General features: G+C 40.0%; 1 protein-coding gene across 3 annotated transcripts in view; it reads right to left on the bottom strand.

Moving 5' to 3' along the window:
* The window catches only part of PTEN (phosphatase and tensin homolog), a 91,951-nt gene that overhangs the window by 37,778 nt on the left and 27,046 nt on the right, over positions 1-27,127 (bottom strand). Inside the window, exons 3-4 of one of the 3 annotated variants that reach the window (XM_007071581.4) lie at positions 9,880-9,924; positions 690-733 (exon numbers count right to left, since the gene is read on the bottom strand). In XM_007071581.4, the coding sequence (XP_007071643.3) occupies positions 690-733; positions 9,880-9,924 (89 nt within the window). The remainder of the gene's footprint in view (positions 1-689; positions 734-9,879; positions 9,925-27,127) is intronic. The other 2 variants (XM_043550735.1, XM_037903542.2) reach the window with 2 other exon arrangements.

Raw genomic sequence — 27,127 nt, 5'->3', positions numbered from 1 at the left:
GACTTGGTGCCACGGGTTATTTACTGCAGTTATGTACCTTCTGACCAATAAGCATGGCTTAACCTAGTATTTTCCATTTTCATTCTATGGACTCTTGTATATAAGAAAGGACCTTTCTCCCAATTTCCATAAAAGTCCCCATTTTTTGTAAATTAAGTGTTGATCAAATTAAATGGAATACTTCATAGTTTGTCTTAAAATCAGCTTTGAGTCATAATCTCAGGCGTACACACTGAAATTTCAACTATTTATGTCATTAGCCCTTCATAGATAATTGCTAAGAATATACTTTCTACACAGTGTCAAGCACCACAGTAAGCTTCTCATGAAGAAAAGGAGTACTTGTGGCACCTTAGCGACAACCAATTTATTTGAGCATAAACTTTCGTGAGCTACAGCTCACTTCATCGGATGCAGAGCTGTAGCTCACGAAAGCTTATGCTCAAATAAATTGATTAGTCTCTAAGGTGCCACAAGTACTCCTTTGCTTTTTGCAAATACAGACTAACACGGCTGTTACTCTGAAACTTCATGAAGGAATCTTAAGTTAATACCATTCTTCTCTCTTCCCCCAAACACTATATTAATATTTGACAGTTTTACTTTGTTCCTTAGTTCAGAAAAACAAAAGGAGAAATTGGAGGGGGGAAAAAAGCTAATAGCCTAGACCCTAGGCAGCACAAACATACCTCTGCAGTTAAATTTGGCGGTGTCATAATGTCTTTCAGCACATCTAAAAAGAAAAGATTAAAGTTCAACATAAGTACATTAGGTAAGTCTAAGGTTCTATCACACTTTGGTATGTAAGGATCAGCATATGAAAGCCCCTCCCCCCCCCCCCCCCAAAGTACACCTTACGTTCACATCACTTTTATAGCTCAACACCACAGCTAAACTTGGTCCATGAAATTCAGAATATGGCAAACTTAAAAGATTTTGCTGAAACATAATGCTTACCCCACAGTAACTGTGGTTCTTTGAGATACTGTAGCCAGTGTAAATCTCCCTTCAAGTATGCATATGCTTCATGAGCAAGATCAGACTTTTTGGAATAGCTGTGTTCATCAAGGTCATGCATGCACCCTGTTCTCTTTTGCTCCCGTACAAGGGCATAAAGGGCAGAGCGGCTGTGACTCTCCTTCAGTTCCCTCACATTTTGAAACTTGCGTTAGCTGAAGACACTGAAAACAGGGAAGGAGGATGGATTATAGGGTTCATACAGACATCCTCATCTCGAAGAACTGCAGGGTAAGAAAAACTGTTCAAGCATGTCAGTGTGGATCTCACTGCAGGTGACAGGTAAGTAGTACTCCTTCTGGAGGGTGAGATAGGGAGTACCAGCTGCATCAGTTGAATCATGCTGTCCTGAACTTGGCATCTGCCCCTGTGGCTAAGTCCAATGCACAAATATTTGGTGAAGATCAGTGGTTACTCTATGTCACTGCCTTGCACATTTCAAAAACTGGCACACTTCTGAAGCAGGTGGAGAATGTCACTTGAGCTTTGGTGGACTGAGCCCTGATGCTGTGAAAGACACACATACCAGCCAACTGAAAAAATATGAGATACACACAGATATTCTCTGAGCTGAAATGGCTTGGCCTTTGGAATAGCCAGTTATTGACAGAAATAAGTGGACAGACAATCGATGTAGTAAAACAATGCTCTGGAAACATCCAGTGTGTAACTTCTCTTCCAGTGTAGAGTGGGACTTTGGAAAAAAGGTAAATTAATTGAGTTGCATCTGAATTGGAGGCCACTTTGGGGATGAACTTTGCATAAACTTTCAACACCACCTTGTCTCTGTGAAAGACTATATAGGAAAAATCAGCCATAAGTGCTCAGAGTTGCTCTCCTAACCAAAGGAATACAGCAAGTAGGAATGAAGTCTTCAGAGTGAGATGAAGGAAAGAGCATTCTGATAGGTTCAAAAGAGATGGCCCATGACCATGACTCAAGAGGATGACCAAGCATAACTGTACCGGTGGATGGGTAGCAGAGATTGAGGCAAGGGGGACCTTAATGGAACTGAACTCTAGGCCACAGCATTTTAAAAAGGTAGGCAGCAAGGGGTAGAGGATCTTTGATGGCATAGCCTGCAGGGTGAAAGCTATGTTGGGCCACACATCAAAAACCTTAAGACAAGTAAGTGTTTCTGGTAGAGGTCATCCTGCTTTGTAGAAGGATACCCTGAACTTGCTATCCATGGTACTTAGCCAGCCAACATCCAGTATGTCAGATGTAGTAACTTCAGGTCTGAAGTATATGACTGTGGCACTGCAATATCAAGTCCAGGCAGTCTGGGAACTGAGCAAGTGACTAAACAGACATCTGTAGCACGTCTGTCAGCCAAAACTACCCTCGCCAGTAGGGAACTACGCAGATGATGATAGTTCTCTCATTTGATTTCAGATATCACCGTGGGGGACCAGGAGAACCAAAGAAAAGGCACACCTCAATTCCACTGCAGAATGAAGGTGTCTGGTAAAGACCCCAAGCTCACGGATCCTCTGGAACAAAAGTTCTGACACTTGGTGTTGTCCTTGGTGGCAAACAGTTCTCTCCCCCAACAACGAAGTAACTGTTCTATGATGGACCTCTTCAGTGACCACTTACGATTGTTACCTGACTGTTTACTCAAGAAATCCACCAGACTGTTGTGGACACTTTAGTTGTGGAGAGCCATCAGGGTGATCTTGTATTGATGGCTCTATATCCAAAGTTTGATGACTTACAGAAGGGTGATGAGTTGGCAATTCATGGCTTGTTCATATAGTGCATTGCTGAGGCACAGTCGGTCAGGAGCTGCACTGGAATTTTGAAGGACAGCCTCTCTGTCATTCCTACCTAATATGATGGCTCTGAGTTAAGTCTCAGGTCTCATGGGGACCAACGCCATTGTACTTGCAGGTGGTCCCGCTGGGTTCCCCAAGCTGTCGCTGAAATACCCATGATTAGTGTTCTAGTGAGGGAGGGAGCTAGAGAACAGTACTATGCCCCTACATGTTCTTGGGTTCTAACATCCAAGTTCTGCAAGAACATGAGGTGGTACTCAGACCTTCTGGTGTTTTGGCAGAGAGTAGACTGATCTGAGCCAGAATTATAAGGGCCACAGGTGAAATCTGACAAGCACTGTCATGTATGCACAGGCCAACAAGTGGTCCAATACCCCAAGGCAAGCCTGTAGGTCACAGGCTGGTTTTATTTTATCTTGGTAGCAGCCCTCACAAAAACAGGTACTTGTCTTTGTGCAGATATGCTCTCTCTGGCTTGGAACAGATCATAGCTCCTACAAACTCTATAATCTGTGATGGGATGAGAGTTTTTTCAAAGCTCACCATGAGATCTAAGTCACGCAAAAAGGGGGAGAGAAAGCATGTGCATGTATATATTCTAGGCTTGTTGCTGTCTCCTGCTGGGATCTGCTTCTGATCAACCAAGTGTAAGGGTAAATGTGGATCTTGTCTTCTCAGATCCTGTCTTCACCAACATCCACTAGGTATTCTGTGGAGATTCTCGATCCCATGTAGAGTCTGAATTGCAGTACCTTGTACTGGTAGTGATTTGGCCCCACTGTGAACCTCAAGGACTTCCTGTGGGCCAGGTTGATAGCTATGTGGAAGTACATGTCTTGTGAGGACAGCCAGATTCAGTCTTGAGTCTGAAAAGATGAGATGATGGAGGCAAGGGTTACCATCCTGAATCTGAGGCGGCATATATATCTGTTCAGTCTCCTCAGGTCTAGGATAGGATCCCTTTCCTCTTCAGGATAAGGAAGTACCAAAAGTGAGTCTCTTCCTCTACTTCTGAGGTATCTCCTGCTCTGCTCCGAGATGAAGCAAAAAGGCCAACTTTTTTTTTCTTTTCTTTTTTTTGAATAGGCTCTCATGAAAAGTCTCTTGAGGAACAGGGAAGGGGACAGGTAGGGAATACGGTGTGGAAATGAACAGGGTAGCTGTTGGTGATGAACAATACCGATTTGCCCGCTATACTAGAACTAAACCTAAGGACTACAACGGGCATCTCCTCTAGTATAATGGTCTTTTACTTGGCAGATAGTTAGGTTGTCTGCTCTAGGAGAAGGAAGGTGCCTCTTGCTGAGCTTACTATTTGTATTGTTTTTGACAGAAGCTAGCGTATAGATCCCTACGAATCTTAATGTGGCCCAGGAGTCCTTCAGTAAATGGAGTGCTTTGTCTGTTCTGCGCCTAAAAGAGCTCCCCGCCGCCCCCTTCAAAAGGCAAGTCCCTCTCTGGTGGCTTGCACCTCTTTCGGGAAGCCTGAATGCTAGCAGCCATTTTAGAATGACTGATACTAGCAATCATAAGGTTTTCTTCATGGTGACAGCCATGGTGACTGATCTCAAACCATATTTGGACGCATCCATGGTCATTTGCAATGCTGTTCTGACCACCACCTAGCCCTTTTATAATCCATTTCAGTTCCACCCCTTTCTCCTGGAGAATTTCAGACAGAAATAATTTATCTTTCCCAGCTAAGGAAGTTACATTTTGCGAACAGGGCTTGGTAGTTCACAATGCAGAGCTGCAATGAGGTGGAAGAATACATGTTGTGTCTGAAGAGGTACAGGTTTTTGGTTTTGGAGGGGTTTTTTGGGGTTTGTTTTGTTTTCTGTTTTTTTAAAGTCCTTTTCTTTTACATGCCTTTTGTGGGCCTAAACTTTTCTTGTACTGCTGATACCACCAGAGACCCCAGAGTTTAGAAGTGTTCAAAGCCTTCTGAAATCACCCAGTATCTCCTTTCCACTCATATACATGTATAGGGCAAAGCTGTCAGGGTCTGCCATAGTACCTTTGACAGCTCAAGTATGCCCTCATTGATTGGGAGGGTGTTCCTAGCAATGGTTGTAAAGCTTAGTATTTCAAATAGCTTTTGGGACTTCTACTGGATTACTGTGATTTCAGTATCCAGGGTCTCTGTAATCCAGGACAGGAAGCCTTGAACTCCACTGACCCCAACTAGTGGTGATGATGGTTCCCTTAGGTACAGATTGAGGTGGCTGCTGTACCTCCACTGTCGCATGCTCCTGGAGATCAAAGTCTGACATGAGTGAGTGGCCTGGCTAATGATGCCACTGTAGAGTGAGATCTTCTCTTCTTCAACGTGTGGGAGGGGGATCTGCTCCAGTACACATGCAATGATGGTACCAAACATGGCCAGTGAAGCATTCTCTGAGGTTACTAGTCATGTTGAGGTTGGCCAGCTTAATGCCATCTACATCTTGCTCAGGAGGGCGGGGGAAGATATACTGAGAAATTGCCAGCATGGTTTTTTTTGTTGTTTTAAGGAAACATCTAATTTGAAGAAGTGGAGACGACAAAAGTTCTTCACAGTTTGTTGTTAAAAGCACAAGTTTTGAAGCTCTCAGAGTAGTGGGTTGGACAGTCGCTAGATTCCATCTCGCAGTCATACTTGATAAGAGGGAATGGTGGGAGGGCCACGGCTGCTCCATCTTTTATGCAGTTGCACAGGAGTACAAAAAGTGTCTGCCTGCTGCACCAGGCAGACAGTCTCAGACACTGCTATGCAAGATTTCAATCTCACACAGGAGGCACACTGACACTCAAAGTAGTAAATCTTACCTATTCTTTCCTCATTTAGAATTTTACGTTTCTATTTAAAAATCCAATTAGAACTAATCAAATGTAAGACAGTAAACGAGCCTCTGAGACTTCAATTTATTTATTTATTTTTAATTCATCCAAGCTACAGCTGTGTTTTTGTAGCCAATCCTGCCATCAGGAATCCCTAGCAGCTTCAGTGGCTTCAAAATTTTGAAGAGCCACTAAGCTTGAAAATGGCTATGATTTAACATGCGACCAATCTGCACCTTCCTGGCTGTCATACAAACATGAGAGATTATCCATCAACTTGACTGACAGGTCTCAAAGCCAAAGAGAAGGCAACAGCCTGTTTTCAGCATGTGACTTCATGCCAGAGGCAACTAAACCTCCGCCTTCCCCATGTTGAGGAACTTTGCATAGAAGTAAGAGAGCACACAAAGGAACAGCCTCACAACTAATTACTCAAAGACGACAACTGCAAGAAGTTGTGTACAAGTACAAAAGAGGTATACTAAAGAGGACTGGGAACAAAGGAGAGATTGGGAATAAAAAGATTACAATTTTGGGTGTATGAAAATAGAGGATAAAACTGAAAACATGGGTTAAATAAGAATACTGGAACTGAGAGCAAGTGGTTTAAGATGTCTGATACAAGAAAGAGTAAAGGACAGGAAAGAAAATAAAAATGAAGGAAACAGTTACATTTACAAATATTTTCTAGTAATTGAAATGCCAAATTGTTACAATAGGCTTTATCTGCACAGTTTGAACACCAATTTAACTAAAATGATTTAGAAACTATAAGTTAAATTGACGCAACTGTCTAATGTAGATACTATTTGAGATTTCAAACAAACTACATTAAAACAACTTTGAGGTTGAAAAGTCAAGCGCTCAAAGTTCAGATATACTATTGTTATGACAGGCTAATTACATGATCAAATTTTTTCCACAGGACCCCAGCTCATTTTTTTCCCCAATATTCATGTAAGAAAATTAGTAATGTCAACAACTTTGCTCATTTTTAAATTAAAAGTTAGTAACTACAATGGGAAGGAATGTCTTGGGGACTGATATCATACATAGATGCCATAACTAACGTGCTGCTCCTCAATGGTGCCCTAAAGCTAGCATTTGATCCTTTTCCTATCTTGGGCCAAATACTGTGCTGAATTACCCCCTTTATAATCCTAGTTAAATTTATGATTACCTAGTGTAAGTGTTTGTACAGATTTTGCCCACATAAGAATTAAGATATTTCCTGGATTCTCTACACAAATGAGTGGCATTTACAAACTAGGTTTACCATGGCTGTAGAGTCATTTTATTCTGAACCTGTTCCCAATCAATCCACTTCTTGAAAAAAACCAAAACTCTTTAGGCACATTTTTCACATGAAAGCCTCATCCAAAGAGCAAATTTGGTGATTCTGAGACATTATTAAGTCACCTGCATCAGTCTCGAGTTAACCAAGCAGGGAACAAGTGAAATATATGTCTTGTAAGGACACAAAAACAAGACTTTTTTTTGTACTCATATAACTGAAAGATTTACATTTCAACTTCAAAAACTTGCCATGAAGTTGAACAAAAGCCTCTGACACATTTACAAATTTGGTTCATAAATACAATAGATAATATTAGAAAATCTGGAATGGTGTATTGGCAATATACATATCTCAAAGGCTCTTGTGCCCTGAATACAATGGCTCTTATCACATCCTCCTCATTTTTAACCCCAAAGTTTTTGAAGAGTAATCCTTTACTCCTCTTTACCATCCACAAGCTCTGTGCCTCCAACTTTATTTTAATCTACATATTTAAAGTTTTTCCTCACCTCTTCCTTACAAATTATTATATGCTGACCTGATTTAGAAATTATAACACATTTAGTGTTTTTACTCACCTGTTTTTAACCTGTCACTATTTGTGCCAGTTTCAAATGACACACTCAGTACTGAGCAATTCAGCACTCCCTGATCTTGTGAATAATATCAAAGCCACATTTCACTAAAACTGACAGTCCTAAGAAGCAGGAAGAAGTTATTCTATTTCACATTTTTCCAGAAAAAAAATTGGCTCCTACAAATAGGATTTGGGGGGCAGAAGGGATGGAAGGATAAAAAAATCCTTCACTCAATCTTGACCATTCTGGTTAGAAACCTGCAGATATCCACTGTGTATCCATGGATGTGAATATCCACAGACCATTTTTACGGATTTCAGCACGGATGTAGATATAAATTTTGTAGCCGCACAGGGCTCTGCAGCACACACTCACCTAAACATAGCGGCTGTCACCCAGCCTGCAGGCTCCAGCTCAGCTCTCTGAATCACGCAACAGTGTGTTGGACAATCTGGGAGTTGTAGTCCCCAGCTTGCTCGGAAAGAGGAGGTAAACTACAGCTCCCAGAAAGTAGTGAGTTAAGTGTCATTTTGAAGGTGGGGTTCTTTAAACAGATAGATGTTCTTTAAACGACAATGGCTGCGTGCATTAGAGCTGTCGTAACTGCGTTGGGGTGTCCGAGCCCCCCAGGGGGAGGGTGGCGCTGCATAGAAGGACCCAGAATTGTAGCCTCCCTGGCTGGAGCAGGGAAGGAAGCACAGCAGAGGCAGAGGGGGCAGCAGGTCTCTAGGGAGAAGTGGAGCTGGAAGGTAGGCGTGTGGTCGGGGGCTTGACACAGCCCTGCGTCACTGCTGCACAGCGACCTGAAGAGCTGTTTAGAGCCCTGCAAATCCGTGGATATCTGCGGCTCGTGGATCGGATGTGGATACCTTTTCGTATCTGCGAAGGGCTCTAATTCCGGTTTAAGAGCTATTCAGCAAATTACCATTTTAAAATAACTAGATAAAAAAAACTTGAAATGCAACCTGATGACTATGATAAGCCCTCCCCTTGATAATTATAATTTAAAAATATCAGAACATTCACTAAAGCCCTCTAGCTTTGGGTGACCAGGCTGAACTGCAGAAGGAGTGAAATGGTGACAGACACCCAATAAATACATAGTTAGCTCTTTAAGGCAGGAAGAGTATATTCAAATGACTTATCAAGTGCTTTTAGAAATACTGTCACTTTTAGCTGTGAATAGAGCTGGCACGTCTTTCAGTGGAAGGTTATATTCCGATTAGGTTGCCTTCTGAACAATTTACAGGCACAAGAAAATCTCATTACTGGACTGTATGATCAACTGCTTTCAAAATTGTCAAAGTTGTATTATTTTAATATGCAGTTTGGTTAACATCAATACATTTCCCTCCTCCCATCTTTTAAGAGCAACCTTATAGCAACTTTTAAAAAAGCATTCCATTTCGCATTCATTTTAATGGTGTTACGTGTATCTAGAGTCTTAAAACTACTATCAACTATGTAAAGATAATCCATCAGGCACCTGTTTTTACTATATCTGAGGCACATTTACACTATTTTTAATTATTTACTGTTGATTTTTCTATAACAAAAAGGAAGAAAAAAATATACAGAATTAAGCAAAATAAAGCTTTGAGAGGCTCAAAATAGACCAACCAACCTCCAAGGTAACTCCTATTAAGCTGTATTTTTTCCTGCACTGCATTTTTGAAACATGTATATTCACAAACTTCAGCTGAAATCGACATAACATTACTGTACATTTCAGAATGCAGAAAGCAGCTCAGGATCACGTTTAAAACAAAAGGAAAATGAAGACAAAGGAGATAATTAACAAAATCCTACAAAATATTTTGATAATAAACGTATGTATAACTACTCAATCCACAGAAGCAAGCATTATACCTATAAAGCTAAGGCAAGCTCAACTCCACCAACAGTTGCAATAACTTATTCAAAATTGCACATGGGGATAGCGAAGAGTTCATGTAGATGCAAAATAGAGCTGTTTAAATACAGTGTATACTACTGATACAGTGCTATTGAAATAGAGATTCAGAATAACAGAAAATATCTATTTTGCAGTTCCATCACTGAAGATGCCATTAATGTATTACCAGAAACCATGATGTGAATTACTTCTGAATTTACCACATGGTTAAAGGATCTAAAATGGGCTGTACACCATGCAATTTAGAGTAGATCAAGTAACAAGAGCCCATACCAGCATGCCGTTTAATATCTTCATTACACTTTACTAAAATGAAGTAACAGTGCTCTCAATTAGTTGTCTTGAAATAATTGTTTTAAGAAATCTGTAAAACAATATGTTCAGTTCTGTCCAAGCATAAAGAGAAACCATTTTCACTCATGAGCTATGTTTACAACATTGTTTTGAAAGGCATAGATATAAAAGCATACTTACAGATTGTATATCTTGTAATGGTTTTTATGTTTTGAATCCAAAAACCTTAAAAGAGAAAAGGCAATTTACATACATGTATTTTGGCTACTACTGTTTCAAAGATATTTTAATAATATTTACAAGATGACAAAATGTTTTCATATTAATTTCAAACTAAGCAGTTTTGAATCTGAAATGCAGGCTACTCCCCCACAGTATCTCAACACACAGTGATGGGACCCAATCCTGCATGCCTCGCTCATACAAGTAGCCTCCCTAGCATCAACAGGACTACTTGTATAAGTGAAGGCAGCAGGTTTTAGGCCCATATAGTTAATTACAAAATGTACTTTTAATATTCATGCTCCACTTGTCAACAATACAGAATCTTTTTAAAACTTTTATTACTGCGCTTTAGTTTGAAATTGTTTACCAAAAGGATGTCTAGTTAACTAATTCAATAAAAATAATTGCTATAATAATTACTTCAAATGTAATCATAAACACAGAATGTTTACCAGAAACATTTTATCTTATGAGCGTCTCTGCAAAGTTTACTGATGCACCTGTACTCATAGGCCAATCAAATATCATAAGAAAACAACAACAACAGCCATACTGGGTCAGACCAATGCTCTATCCAGCCCAGTATCCTATCTTCCTACAGTGGCCAACGCCAGGTGTTTCAGAGGGAGTGAACAGAACAGATAAATAGCCCACAGTCCATTCCCAGATTCTGGCAAACAGAGGGTAGGGACACTTTAGAATACCATCTGTTTTTGGTGATTTATTAGTGTTTAGTTTATCAATTTGTTCCAAAACCTCCTCTAATGACACCTCAATCTGGGACAGTTCCTCAGACTGATCACCTAAATAATGGCTCAGGTTTGGGAACGTCCCTCACACACTCAGCCATGAAGACCGATGCAAAGGATTCATTTAGTGTCTCCGCAATGGCCTAATCTTCCTTAAGTGCTCCTTTAGCATCTCAGTCATCCAGTGGCCCCATCGGTTGTTTAGCAGACTTCCTACTTGTGATGTAGTTAAATTTGCCTTTTTTTTTTTTTTTTTTAATCTGGGGCTAGCTGTTCTTCAAATTCTTTTTTGGCCTTCCTAATTATATTTTTACACTTCACTTGCCAGAGTTTATGTTCTTTTCTATTTTTCTCAGTAGGATTTAACTTCTACTTCTTAAAGGATGCCTTTTTGCCTCTCACTGCTTCTTTTACTTTGTTGTTTAGCCACAATGGAATTTTTTTGGTCCTCTTATGTTTTCTTAATTTGGGGTATATATTTAAATTGAGCCTCTGTTATGGTGCCTTTAAAAAGTTTCCATGCAGCTTGCAAGGATTTCACTTTTGGAACTGTACCTTTTAATTTCTGTTTAACTAAACTTCCTAATTTTTGTATAGTTCCCCTTACTGAAATTAAATGCTACTATGGTGGCCTGCTTTGGTATTCCCTCCCCTGTCACAGGGAGGTTACATTTTATTATGTTATGGTCACCAGTTCAGCTATATTAACCTCTTGAACGGGATCCTGTGCTCAACTTAGGACTAAATCAAGAACTGCCTTTCCACTTGGGGGTTTCAGGACTATCTACTCCAAGAAGCAGTCATTTAAGGTGTCAAGAAACTCTCTCTGTGCATCCCATCTTGAGGTGACATGTACCCAGGCAATATGGGGACAGCTGAAATCCCCCATTATTATGGAGTTTATTTTTATAGCCTCCCTAATCTCCCTGCGCATTTCAGAGTCACTATCACCATCCTGATCAGGTGGTTGGTAATATATCCCTATTGCTATATTCTTATTATTAGAGCATGGAATTACTATCCATAGAGATTCTATGGTACTGTTTGGTTCATTTAAGATATTTACTTCATTTGACTCTACACTTTCTTTCACATACAGACACATTTCTGTCACTCTCCCACCAGTACGACCTATTCTGTCCCCTGGTATTACTGTGTCACACTGATGATCTTAATTCCATCAGTGCAATTAAAAATCAAATTCCAAAATGGATCTAAATAGCCATTATTAGCCATTAACGCACCGCATTAGGCATTCCAATTAGTATTTTGGGCACACAGAGAGGGAGGAAGGACTTTATTTTCTAATTATTTGAACCAGCATCACTTAAACAGCTATCAATCTCTAAAAATAGATTAATGTTTTTTCCAGTGCTAAAACTCTAGTGATCATTTTCAATATAATTCTCTACAATGTTACTAAAGTTTCAGATAGCAACATGAAGATAAGAATACTTTGGGCTAAATTTGATACTTACACTGACTTCAGTGAGTGCCAATGTTAGACCACTGTGTTTTTATAATGTGGTACAATCAAAATCCTCAAAGCCCTTCAAACCTGTTTAATCACATCCCCTTGAGGTAGAGAGTACACTCATTTTAAAGATAAACAAGGCACAGAAGTCAGAGGTACACTGTCAGAACGAGAATAGCTTTTTTTAATTGCTTATTTTGGGTGGGGCTTTTTTAAAGGGTTCTTACCTATTTTACAGAAAGCACCATAAATTAATGAAACTGGAAATTTTAAAAAATAAAATTAATCTACTTTTTATAGACCACAGTTTAGGTAGACTAATGAATTTCACTTTGTTTCCCATTTCAATTTTATCTTCTCATGCACTAGCACAAGTTTGGAATGTTTGAGTTGCAGAACTTAACAGGAATTTTGATCTGTTTTTAAAACAGTACTGGTATTTTTTCCTATTAATCTTCGATTTTGTAAAAGCTTATTTAAATAAAAGTCTAAATTTGACGTCAAATTTAATCTGAACAGTTTCCCCTCTAAGTGTCCCTCACTTACCAGTCAGTCAGTCAACGGGAAATCGAGGAACAGAACCCACAGAATTATAAGTGATAAATTTTCTGAAATAAGTAGGAACAAGGTCAAGTTTTCCCTGCTTTGTTCAGGTCAGCTAAAGCACTGTGCAAACTCCCTTCCTCCCCCTTAATGGTGGGGAAGGGGAAGAGGAAAAACGTCTCTTCTACACTTCATGTAGCAGCTCTACAAGCTGAATTATAACCATGATACACCAAAAGTGCCATGATTATATATGATGTGTCACCTGGTAATGTTCAATAAGAAACAACATACAAGTGTTTACACTTATCAAAGAGTGTTTGCACATCAGCCAGAATGAATTAAATTAGCCATGGCAGTACATGCTGTTCACATTGAAAAGAAACATGAGCTGCTAAAATCCTGGAAAGCTCAAGCAAAAACAAGCTCTAGTTATCAGTCATAATACTCCAGAAGAACCTCTGTGGTTAAACTGATGTGTTAAAATAAGAACAGATGTGAGTATAGCACTGAATCCTAGACTGCAATTTCATCTACAGAAAAATATTTTAGAACAGTTACGACTGGCACCCTTGTAGGCCGTTTCAGGGGGGTCAAATGGCTTAATGAACACAGATTCATCCCTAGAGATGGCCCCACAAGATTAGAGTTGGAATACATGGAAGGGGGAGGGGCAAAACTGGCACTTTTTCTGGTTTCTGCCAGTAGTTTACTGGCTTTGTGGATGAGTTTTAGTTTCCAGGGTTGTCAAATAAGGCATTTTTCTAAGCCCTCACAAAAAGTTAAAAAGCCTCAACGCAGCACTACAACAAACTTAAAAGTAACTGCTTGCATTTTAAAAGATGGAGAGTAATAGTAGCTTTCTAGAAACAGAGTATTTCCAATACAATAATGTCATTAATTAGACACATTTGACACTGACTATTCAAGAAAAATGTTACATCCCTAGAACAAGATACTAATTTCTCCCGGACCTTGAGTAAATGTATATGGATTGTGTGTAAAGCATTAGTAAACTCAAAAATCTTTTTCATAAAATGAAAAAATGGTTATTGCCGCTGGGATATTGCATGCTTATGAAGCATGACTGTACAAAAGTATGTCTGACAACAAGGAACTCAAGGTAATATAACCCAGGTCACATGCAGGTCCCCTGCAGTCATTTAATTTGCATATTTTAAAATATCTAAATGTCATTGATTATATACCTATGATATGGCTTTGCAAAATGAAAATTTCTCCTTTAGTCACCTAACTTTATGGAAATGCTATTTTGCTCATCTAACTTTTATTTAAAGTCTATGACTTGCAGATAATGCACAGTATTTATTCTCAAAACCAAGTACATCTCTTCTAAATTGTAAAGCAATTAGAATTAAATATTTGTAACTGTGGCGGGCAGACAGCCAAAACTACACTTGCAATATTAATGTGGGTTGGACCACCAGGTTGGGTAAGATTTCCCACCCTTTTTGACATTTTATGTGTAGAACCCATATTCAACAAGGGATGTAAGCAGCGCTTAGGACAAAACACAGGCATGCTGACTGGATTCACTGGAAGCCAGAAATCACTTAGGATAGGAATTTGGGAGTAAGGGTGTAGCACCAGCACAATGTAAAATGGGTCAGCCAGTAGCATCTGTATCTCTACCTCTGTAGGTTGATGCAATGGACATGAAGAAAGTAATCTGATGAGAGGTGTGAGCACCATATTGATAACTTAAGATGAAGATGACTCAAAGGCAAAGCATATGGAGTAATCATTTTAATAACAGAGAAGGTGAGAAAACAATTTAGCACTAGGTAGTTGAAAGACTATGGCAAGTTGAACTCACTGAGCAGAGGAAAGACTTCTCTGCTTGAAATACAGAAGACAAATTATAATGAAAAAGATAGATTTAAAGATCACTTCTGTTTTATCGTGGCTGTACAGAAAACTGCTTCATAGCAGAAGATTTTCTGCTTTCAACGGAGAATCTTCTGTTTTGGTTGTCCACATTCAAGCTGTCAAATACAGAGACACAGGATGGAGAATCCAGCTTCAGCTCTGTGACACCAGATTTGGAATACCAGACAGTGGAACTTATAGATCCAGTAAAAAATCCTTGGTCTGATCACCAAAGTGCTTTGCCCAGGCTGGGGCTACTTAACAGTGTTCCTCTCCTGCCTACACTTATCTGTCTGGGTATGAAAGGGATTGGAAGAAATGCATAAGGAGATTTGAGACCAGTTCACAAGATGGACAACTGTCAGCCATGATTTTTTTTTGCCTTCCCTCAGAGAAAAGCTGGTATTATTTCTTGTTCCAATGGTGGCACACAGATCTACCCAACAATTTCTTCCCCTCTGGAAATCCAAAGACGATTTCCTTCAGGGATCACTTATGCTGAGCACTGCACTTTCAGTTGAAGACACTGACCTGAATGTTTCCCTGGCCTTATAGCTACAGACTCATAGCTCAATCTATTTAGCTTAAAGAGAAGGTTAATGGATAACTTGATTACAGTCTATAATTACCTACATGGGGAAAAATATTTAATAATGGGCTCTTCAGTCTAGAGAGAAAAGTAAAACAAATCAAATGGCTGTAAGTTGAAGCTAGACAAATTCAGACTGCAAATAAGGCTTAAATTTTTAATGATGGTAAATTTTTCCAGTGGTTTTCAAGGGTTGTGGTGGCTTCTCCATCACTGAATTTTTAAATCAAGATTGGATGTTTTTGTAAAACATATGCTCTGGAAAATTTCCCAAAATAATTCCTATGGCCTGTGCTATACAGGAGGTCAGACTGGATGATCATAATGATCCCTTCTGGCCTTAGAATCTATGACTCTAGAAGAACTCAACCAACCATAATGAGAGATGACACACAAGGTAGAGGGTAGTATTTGTGAGCATTTTGAGAGAGGAATGCGTAGACTGAGGTAGGCATGCTTCACATGTCAAGCTAATAGCTCTTTGCTCCTGCAAAGCAGTAAGGCTGGACTCCCCTTGAGTCCAGAGCACCTAAGTTAATATATGGTCCAGGTGATCTCCCCATCTCCCCAAGTGGAGGCATCCATGAGTACACCTCTACCCAGATATAATGGGGTCCTCAGGAGTCAAAAAATCTTACCATCTTATAGGTGAGACCGCGTTATATCGGGGTAGGGAGAGGAACCGCTCCGCTTCTCCCTTGCTCCCTTCCAGATTTGGCACACCAATCAGATGTTTGGCGCAGGAAGCCTGGAAGGTCCGGGGGGGGGGGGGGGGCGGAGAAGCAGAGCGGCGGTGGCACACTCAATGGAGGCGGCGGAGCGGAGGTGAGCTGGGGCGGGGAGCGGTTCCTCTCCCTACCCCGATAAAACGAAGTCTCACCCTCTGCACACACCCCCCTTACTTGCTGCGGCCCCCTGGCCCCAGCTCACCTCTGCTCCTCCTCCTCCCACGAGCACGCTGCAGCTCCGCTTCTCCACGCTCCCAGGCTTGCCATGCCAATTTGGTGCGGAAAGCCTGGGAAGGAGGAGAAGCGGAGCTGCGGCGTGCTCGTGGGAGGAGGCGGGCATGGGAGGCAGAGCGGAGGTAAGCTGGGGCAGAGACTGCAGCAAGTATTGGGGGGAGGCTCAGAGGAATCGCTTGCGGTAACACGAATTTGGCTATAACAAGGTAAAGCAGCCCCACTCCCCGGAGCACTGCTTTACTACATTATATCCGAATTCATATTATATCTGACTGCATTATATCAGGGTAGAGGTGTAGTACTGTAGGCAGCAACATCTAGAATGGGATACCTTTCCAGCCTTGGCAAAGTTTTGTCCATCAGCATAATAAAGTGATGCCACTGTTCCACAGATGATAGTTGATGTCATCCCAACAAGGTCAGTACACAGCCCTTAACCATCCTTACTGAGGATGTAACTGAACCTACATAAAAAGAAAAGGAGTACTTGTGGCTTGAAGTGACCTATAGCTCACGAAAGCTTATGCTCATATAAATTGGTTAGTCTCTAAGGTGCCACAAGTACTCCTTTTCTTTTTGCGAATACAGACTAACACAGCTGCTACTCTGAAACCTGAACCTACATAAGCTCACAAGCCCATCTCATCTAACCACCGTTAGCACTGGTTCTGCAGAAAATAAGCTTTCACTGATTTATATTGCAGGACTGCCCCATCAACTCTAGTGTCTCAGCAGGCATCAAGATAGACGTTTTTTAAACTAATTCTTGGTCTGAAAGGGTTCTCCAAGCCCTGAAGTGACTTATCCCATATTAACCAAGGTGAGTGCAAGAGTCCAGTCTCAAAATAGTTAACACCACTGCCAGACGCTGAAGACCATGGGCAGCTGATACTGTTGATCAACTAGAGTGAACGGAGGATAGTAATCCAGGAAGCTCATGGAAAGTAAGTCTAAATGTGTCCTTCTAGTTGGGAGCCAGAAACCAATCCTGTAGATCAGTGGTTCTCAACCAGGAGAGCATTGTACCCCTGGGGGTACAGAGAGGTCTTCCAAGGGGTACATTAACTCACCTAGATATTCGCCTAGTTTTACAACAGGCTACATAAAAAGCAACAGCGAAGTCAGTACAAACTAAAATTTCATACGACTTGTTTATACTTCTCTATATACTATACACTGAAATCTAAGTACAATATCTATATTCCAATTGATTTTATTTTATATGGTAAAAATGAGAAAGTAAGCAATTTTTCAGTAATAATGTGTCGTGACACTTCTCTGTATTTTTATGTCTGATGTTGTAAGCAAACAGTTTGATTTGTCTTGTGTACCCACAAGTTACACCTCACTTTAGACTCCTGAAAGGGGTTCAGCAGTCTTGAAAGGTTGAGAAACACTCCTGTAGAAGGCACTGGATTATGAAGGGGTTTGTCACCAAGCAGAATTTCTGAGGCATGACAAAATTTGTTGAGTCATCTGAAGTCCACAATGGGATGAAACCCCCTCCCTCTCTTGGTAATAGGAAGTAATAACAATGAACACCCCTGCCATTAACATATTAGGGACCATCTCTATTATGCCATCTAGAGGAAGGATGCAATTTATTTGCTTAGTACTGTCTTGTGAGGGGAAAAACGATAGGAATGCAAGAGCAGAATTAGAGGGTGCATCCTTGATCCACTCTTTCCAGGACCAGTTTGCCGAAAGTAATTTCACTTTGTACCACAAGGAAGTAGAAAAGGTGGTTGCCAAAAAGGGTACAGATCCCCAAATAGTTGCTAGATCTGAAGTTACCAAGCAGCATAATCAACCATGCTTCTAAGCACAATATGTGGCTGTGCTTCGACTCTTTCTGGGAGGGCTTCTATACCAATGGTAAAGTTTCTGAGTGGGTTGATACCTAGGAACAACCCAATACCAGGGCATTTTGTTCTATTTAAAGCTGTTTTTTAGTTGGGAAGAGATTGTATGTATGGATATTTTGGGTCATTTACAACAAGACATTAAAATGACATTGTCTTGACATGTATAGGTACATATCTTAATATCGAGTTAATATTAAGCAACATATTATATATTTACCATACATTATATCATTAACATTTTCTTTTTAAAAAAGAATACACTGGGTCAGTAATACTTAACCATTCATATTAACTTTCTTTTTTAGGAAACAATGTTTTCTGGGGTCAAGGGGGAAAGTCTCAGGAGAACAGAAAGAAAGGAAAGTGAAGGTGCGTGGCGGGGGGGGACGACGACACGTATTTAGTTCAATCATCCTCTGAATAGCCTTCTTGCTTAAGTATAGAATTACTGTGTCTATATGAAAGCATCTCAGTGATTTCAATATTTCTATTATAATGTTTTCCAGTGAAAGGTATACTATTTCCTTTATCCACTTTTTTGGTGAAATCCACCTTGCACTATGCTCACGAAAAAGAATTTCAGTATAAGATAGTTATTAATATTTTATTCCAGGTATCTACAGCATGAATCCTGGGTCCACAAATTTAAGAGATCTCTATTTTTTGTAAGCAAAAAATAGAAGCAGCACGAATAGGATAGCTTCCTTATTCCTGGTTTGAATCTTAACAGGCTAACTCCCAACACATCTTGTAAATCCAGTTCAAGTTTAGCACTGATTTTTTTGTTTTTATTTCATGATGGTTTTCCAAAAGTGTTTCACCATCCAGCAGTACCACATCATATATATGAAAGAGGGCCTAACTGTTTTACATTTCAGACATCCATCTGTGGCTATATAATAAAACAAATACTGAGATGGAAAAACCAACATTCTGTAAACCAGGGGTAGTCTATTTTTTGTCAAGGTCCACATTTCTTTGTCAATGTATAGTCAAAGTCCAGACTAGAGAAAAATAAAAATAATGGTAGTAAATAAATAGAAAGATTTTGGGGTCCATTCAAAAGTGTCTGGCAGTCTGGATTTGTCCTGTGGTACGCGTAGTGATGATCCCTGCTATAAACTGAATAGTACTGAATTTGTACTATTTGGTTAGTCTTAGAGCCAATATTCACCATCTACATTATTTCATTCCATTCTTTTGCTGTTATTTCACATTTACAGTGTGCACTTCATAACTTAATAGCTTTGTGTAATTTCGTCTTTAAAAACCAGTCATGAGATTATACATTCTAGACAATCTTGAGTGCTGAAACTTTGAGACCTCATAACATTTTCTAATACAAATTGCTTTGTTGGTTCCTTTCTTCTCTGAAAGTGATTTTTAATAAAGTAAACTATCTGTACAAACTCAAATTGTGCATTCTTTTCTTTTTAAATATATCAGATATATCTGTTTAAGGATTGCCCATCCCTAAAGAAAGCCATCCATTTGTTGGGTTTGAAAGCACTAAACTTTTTAGTAGTAGGTGATGTTTCATGGATGCTAGAATTTTGGGATACAAGTTTGGTACACAATTATACAATGATACTGAGTTTGTCAGCTTATGTTCTATCTGTATGCATGAGGAAGTCTCTCCGTTAGACATCCATTCCAGTACTGATCTAATTTTATCTACCTAGAGTATCTCTGAAGTTTGGTAGCACCTAACCTCCCGTTTCAACTGGAGATTCCAGCCATTCCCTTTTGATTCTTGTGTTCCAAATGGACCATAGGAATCTTAACATTAAATTTCTTTAAGAAATTTTCAGGGGATATAAAGAGAACCATAGAAATAGCCCCTGGAGAAGACATTCATTTTGAAGTACATGAATTCTACCTACCAAAGTCAAAACATAGGTATGTTAACCGTCTCACATCATTGTAAATGTTTTTCACTAACGGCTCAATATTTAAATTAAACAGCTCCCCCACTTCAGATATATTAATGTCTAAATATCTAATTTTATCATCAACTACTTTCAGAGGATATTAAGCATCTTTTGGAGCCCAGGCATAGTATCTCTAATTTAGAGTAATTTAGTCTATATTCCTTTACCATAAGTTTCAATTATTTCCTGTAATACAGGCCAGCTTTTATTTATATCTTTTATCAAAAGAATAAGATTAGTGTATAATTAAACTTTCTAATCCCAACATACTTAGTTCCCTGAATTCAGGGTCTTAGTTCTTTTGTGCTAAAGGTTCAATAATCAAATCAAATAAGTGACACCTGTGTTGTTTCTTTGTATGAAGGTACAGGCTCGGTCTTTGTGACATTTCACCAAATACAGGTCAAAGGATTTCTGTAGATTTTAAATCCACTTCGAAAGATCCCCCAAACCTATACATCTCTAACATTCTAAATAAAAATGGACATTCTACCGAGTCAAAAGCCTTTTCTGCATTCATCATAAGAACACAGGCCTCTTTATTAGTGCTTGTGGAATGCTGCAGCAAATGTAGGAGTTCTCTTATATTATTTCAGGGGCTTCCTCCTTTTATAAATCCAGTTGGACTTTGGTCCATTAATTTAGACATTGTCCTCTCTAATCTGGATGACACTATGGTAGTAAAAAAAAAAACCAATCTTACTATCTATATTTATTAATGAGCTGGGCCTATGAAATCCTGGATCTGTTCTGTGTTTATTTGGTTTAGGCATCAAAAATCTCTCTGCTTGATAGAAGGTATTTGGTAAGCACTCAGTTTCCCAAGAAAATTGAAATACATTTGCTAACAAGGGCACTACCTGTGTTTTAAAACTTGAGACTTCAGAAGCATATCCATCTGGAACAGGACTTTTCCCCAATTTTAGTGATGACTACACCATTTCTATTTCTTGTGTTATTGGGCTAACTAGTATGAGTTTCATTAGGTGTCAGTCTGGGCATGTTAATATACTGCAATATACTAGTTCCCAATTCTTCCATTTATACATATTTGCTAGTCTCTCTCCCTCACATATGAATATTTCACTAGTAATTTGTAAATCCCTTTGTTTGCTTTTTGGTGTATTCCATTCTGTCCTTAAGGTACTGCATAGCTGCTCTGAGTCTCCAGCTAGAAATAAGTCTGGCTCATAATCTGCGAGACTTGTTCCTCCATTCATAAAGCCTTTGTCTTGCAAATGAGAGCTGTTTGGGTTTTTTGTTTTTTTTTTCTATTACCAGTGCTTCTAATGCTCTCTGTTTTTAATCTCTTGGTTTTAACTTTGTATCATCAGTCAAATAATAAGGCTTCTGCAAACTGTAAATCTGTTCCTCTATGTCCACTTATTTTTGCTTTTCTTCTTTCCCTACAACTACTTTATAAGATAATTATAGCTTTAAAGGCCTCCCACCTAGTTCTCGTGGATATATCATGTATATAATTATCAGTGTTTTTTCCATTTTATTCACCAAGTTTGTGTCTTTTAACAACATATAGCTAAGTTTCCTCTTTTCCCTTATTGATGCATTAGACTATTTTAATGAAGACGGGTGCCTGGTCCAAGATATGTATTAATCAAACTCTAACATTAAGAATTTAATGGAAAAGAACTTTGGATATCAAAATTAAATTTATCTTAGTATGCCCTTTGGCAGTTTTGGAGGAAAAAAACCTGAAGTCCTTCCTATTATCAGATTCCCTGCATATAAATTCAATATCATTACCAACTATAACAACCTTAAACCATGTATTTCAAACAAACATTCTATTTTCATTTCCTTCTTATACTTGATATTTGCTAATATCCTTAATACTTACATATTTTCCTAACTTTAATTTCTGTGCCATGATTTATTGAAAATTACTTAATATTCCTATAACACAATATAAAATCATTCTAAAGATTTCTGCCACTGAGGCAGTATTTTCCTGAACATGCATAACCATTTTGTTTTGTTATAGTCAAAAGTTGTCCCAATTCCACTTTTCTGATACTTACAGGGCCCCTGATTAAGCTCTATTTAATGTTAATCTAATTAGTTTAATTCCCAGTTCTTGGTCTCCTGAATTTGGTTCCAGGACTGAGTTCAGGAGCTTTTATGCTTCTAGTATAAAAAGAGTGGGAGATTACAATCCTCTTTCTCCCCCTGAAGCAAGCCTGAAAATACACCAGGTGGGTCAGACACAATGCAGACTGAAGCTTTTTCCTACAGAGCTGTGTGCAGACATGTGTAAACTCAACACTCTTCCTCTGTGCACTGATAAAAGGGTCTTGATAGGAGTTGACTCGGTTGCCCTCCCTTTTTTCTTTCAACTTCCCAGCTGTGTTGAGAACCAAAACTTGACCTCTAAAGTTCTGTAGCCGTACTATGACAGGATGTGGTCTAGTCACATTTCTGTTGTGCAGTGATTCCTCAATCCAGTGTGCTCTTTCAATTTTAATTTTATCTGATCTGACCAACTGATTCAAGACTTTCAGACTCCAAGTTTCAAAATATTTTTAGGTTATTTGCCTTTGGTCCCTTCTAGCAGCCCTAGAATCCTAGTATTTTTTCTAGGTCCCCCATTTTCCAAATCTTCCATCTTTTCAGTCAATGTTTTGATAGGAGACACTAGGGTCATACATCTCTCCTCCTGACCCTCCATGTCATCCTCACTGTGGTAATTCTAGAGTCCATCTCTGTAATGGATACTACTAGTTCATCTGACTATTCATTGTCCAGCTGTCATTTAATTTTTCTTCAAGCTTGCTCAAACGGGTTTCTAGCACCAGAGTTAAATTAGCAGTAATCTGTGGCACTCTGAGCCATCCGCAGGACTGCTAAGTCTTCTTCCACTCCAGCTCTTTAACTTGTATGTTATCCTCTTTTGTTTTACCCTTCTCCAAACTTTTCAGAGTTGCCAATTGTTGCCCACATTTCTGGCTAGATATTAACTGTAAATCCAGCTACTTCACACTTTGTTTTCTGGCATCGCTGCTGTTCTTTGTGATTCTCCAAGGGGGATGGACCTGCCAGTCATGCCACTTCTCAACTTTCAGATCAGAGAAAAGACAGTTACCTTTTCCGTAACTGGGGATCTTCGAGATGTGTTGCTCATGTATATTCCACGTGCACCAGTGCAGGAAGTTTTTCCCCTAGCAATACCCGGGGGGGGGGGGGGGGGGGGGGGTGGAGTCCATAGAAAGTCCCAGAAAGGCTCCACCAGAAGTCACATGACCCTTTTACAACTTCTTGGTAATGGTCAACGATCTCAAGCTGCTTGAGTCCTTTAGGGCATGGAAAGAGAAAAAGTCATCCACATTGGAGCTCAACTCTGGTCCCTCAAAAGGAAGAGCCTCAATTGTTGTATTCACCTGAGTCATCTTAAGTACAGTCCTGAAGTCTGTACTTAAGATACCCCTAAGAATAAAATGAGACAAAACCTAAGGGAGCCCAGGAAATGGAAGGCAACAAGAAAGCTGCTGAGACAGGATAAACATGGGAATCCTGGAACCAATGGATCCCAGCATGAACCTCTAACCTTCATTCCTAATAGCAGTTTGACTGGCATTCTCTGGAACCAAATAACTGCTGCACATGGTTGAGGAGAGAGAGAGAGAGAGAGAGAGAAAGAATGAGGGAAGACAAAAGCTGTTTCTCTGCTCAGCAACAGTGAAAAGCACTCAGTCTTAGAGGAAGCCATCTCCTTGGTGACTATGATTCCTGGTGAAGAACAGTACTAATGCTGTTGCAGATGATAGTACTCCAAGCTGGGGTACAGCTACCAAGGATTTTGACTGACCAGACCCATGATCTCAGCACAGACTTCTTGGAACTTTTAACTCCTTAGATTCAGATTAAGGCTAGATGGGACTATTAGATCATCGTGTCTGTCCACCTGTATAGCACAGAATGTCATCCAGTTATCTCTTCACTCAGCCCATTACTTGTGTTTAACTGAAGCATGTCTCCTAGAAAAACACCTAGTCTTGATTTGAAGACTTAAATGGAGTTTCCATTAGTTCTCTTGTTGGTTTGAAGTTCTCAAGATAGTTATTACTCTATACCAAGCAAAGTCACTTGTCCCTAGAGTCACCGTAGGTCTCCAGGTGACCTACCTTGAAGATTGAATACCACAGTTGTGGTGGTACTGAAGAAGCAAGCCAACTCCTTACTAATGGCAGTTCCAGACCTTGGTGGGGACTGGTTTCAGAGCGCATCTCCTGGAAACTGTGCCATGAAACAGGAATGTGGGACTGGAGTCCCGATCACCAGAGAATTTGAGACAGAGCCTAAAAAGTCCTTCCAGTAACAGATTCAAGCAAATCAGACCAAAACCTTGGGACAAGTTTTGGTAGCTTGGTCTTTAAGAGGGATGCCTCTCTTGGCTAACAGTAATAGGAGTAGAACCCAACTATCCAGGCTCATTGCTCAATCAGAACGGGAAGTATTTGCAATGTTAAATCAAAAACAGAATATTTCTGAATATGAGAAAATGTTTAGTAGTTCAGAAATAAAACGGTTACTAAAAAAGGAGTTCTAAAATAGGAAGGATGGTCTTGTTAAGGCCTTGGACTAGGCATCAGAAGATCTGCTTTCTATTCCCAGCTCTGCAACAGACCTATGGTACGACCTTGGACAACTTAATATCTCAATGCCTCAGACTTCCTCATCTGTAAAAATAGGGGCGTATGTTACAAGAGCATAGGATGAAATCTTGGTCCTACTGAAGTGAATGGGAGTTTTACCATTGATATCAACGGCATCAACCTTTCACTTGTGGAGTCTAAATTCATGAACGTGTGTAAAAAATACTTTAAGATCCTCAAATGGCAGGCTGCATAAGGACAGAGTTTTATTTCCTATCATGATAAATGTTTATTAAATAAGTGACTATGCCTGAAGTTTACACCATTCAACTGATAACGATGCAATATATTACCCATTTAATGACATCAGTTACCCCTTAATTGTTTATATTACAGATAAGGCTGCGAGATTGTCATGGAAGTTACAGATTCCGTGACTTCTACAGCAGCCAGTTCAGCTGGCCCGAGCAGCTCAAGAAACCCCTGGACCAGCCACACTGACCACTGCTGGGGCAGTCTTGGGCCACGGCAGCACCTTCCCCCAGCAGCAGCAGCAGGAGTTTGGGTGTGCCCTCAAGCCTGGGGGTTGGGGCACAGGAAGGGTGAGGGCTTTGGGCAGTGCTTACCTCAGGAGCTCCCCGGAAGCTGTAACATGTCCCGCCCTCAGCTCCTAGGCGGCACTGCAGCCAGACAGCTCCAAGCAATGCCTCCGCCAACAGGCAATGCCCTGCAGCTCCTATTGGCCATGGTTCCCGGCCAATGGGAGCTGTGGAGGCAGCACACAGAGCTGCATGGCTGCGGCTCCACCTAGGAGCTGAGGGAGCGACATGTGCTGCTTCCAGCGAGTTGAATGGAACCAGGGAAGAAGCCTGCCAACCCCGCCAACCCTCCTCCCCCCAGCACCAGTAGGGATCCTGGGCTGCTCCCCCGAGAGCACCTGCAGCACCCCCAGGCCACCCCCACCCCAAACTCCCACGACACCCCCAGACCCTCCCCCCCAAGATTTAGTCAGGAGTTTATAGTACAAGTTATGGACAGGTCATGGGCCATGAATTTTTGTTTACTGCACGTGACCTGTCTTGACTTTTAGTAAAAATACCTGTGACTAAAACACAGCTTTAATTATGGATTGATCTGAGATACTGGGCACCCTGAAAATTCTGAATAAAATCTCTCCTGAGGAGCAGAGTGACAATACTTTGTTAAAAATTGTAAACAAAAAATTATGAGAAAGTCCAGACAAGCACCACCTTGGGAATTCCCAGATCTACTTGATGAGACTATCAATAAATAGGGCACAAAATGGAGGGGATGGGGTGGAACTGACAGTATTGATTTGGGAAGACCAGAACCCACACCTGTGATTTCCCCCATCCATGCTGGAATCATACAGATATGTGATGAACTGGTTCAATAAGTGCTGTTACTTGTAAATAAACCAATACTGCACCTCTCTCATGCCTCCCCTTACTATGAGTTGTGAGAGGCCTCTCAATCATAATTTACACACACTCCACCAGACAGTCCTTCACACACCCTTTACCAAGCCCCTGGGAGGCTGTGGCCCTACACTTTGAAAAATGTTGCTCTCAGAAGTGCATTCAGATGTGTTAGCATTGCTCACGTAATATTAGGAGCACTAGAGCATGTGGACACAAAGGCTTACTTGCAATACAAAATTAAGCCATTATGCACACAGTTGCAAGAATTTAGTTTAGCTAACTGGTACTGAGCATGGTTAAGCTTCAAGTGTAGACAGAGGCAGCTAGTTGTGCAGGTTTTAACCATGACTATTTCAGTTTACTCTATGTAGAGTTATCTAAATGTTGTTGAACATGGTTTGTCCCCATTTACACTTGAAACTCAAGCACACTCAGTATGAGTTCAGTCAACCCAATTGCTGACAACAGTGTGCATAATGGTTTCATGTTGTAGTGGAGACCAGGCCAAAGCATTATGCAAGTATTGAGCACAATGCCTTTTATCTAGCAGAAAAGTGCCTTAATATTCTGAACCAATACTGCAAAATTCCTTTTAATTTAAATATCAATAAGGATGTGTTTTAAGTTAGGTTTGTAACTTTTGGCATATGTATGATGGACAAAGGAAGCCTGAAAGTTCCCCCTCCTTCCCTCCATGGCATTGGGGTTTTAGGTTGTTTTCTTTAATGCCATTTACACCTTGGAAATACCAGGAATATCAAACCAGGTCTTCCCTGGTTTTGCCTAAGTATTCCCCCCTCAGACAAAGAGGAAACAATGCTGGAACTTTAATGAACATTTTTCAACAAAGTGTTTTTTAGACACTGGAGTTAAACAAACAAAAGATTACTTTAAGTAATTGTGCTTCGCTCTCAATTTCTTAGCTTTAACCCTTGTGAGATCATAATTTCATTTATTCTCCAGTTGCCACAGAGGGTAGAATTTTCAAAAGCACCTGAAGTGACTTATGAACATGAGTTCCATCAACTTTTAAATGGGATTTGTGCTCTTAACTCACTTATGTTTCTGGCAAGTTTTTCTGCTTGGTATTTTACATTAAAAATTTATGGTTAGCTGCTCTGGAAAACTCAGTGAGATTTTCAAAATAT

This window comes from Chelonia mydas, chromosome 7 (assembly GCF_015237465.2).
Source record: "Chelonia mydas isolate rCheMyd1 chromosome 7, rCheMyd1.pri.v2, whole genome shotgun sequence".
Classification (NCBI taxonomy): Eukaryota; Metazoa; Chordata; order Testudines; family Cheloniidae; genus Chelonia; species Chelonia mydas.
The sequence above is the reverse complement of the archived record's forward strand: the minus strand, read 5'-3'. Positions and strand labels throughout refer to the sequence as shown.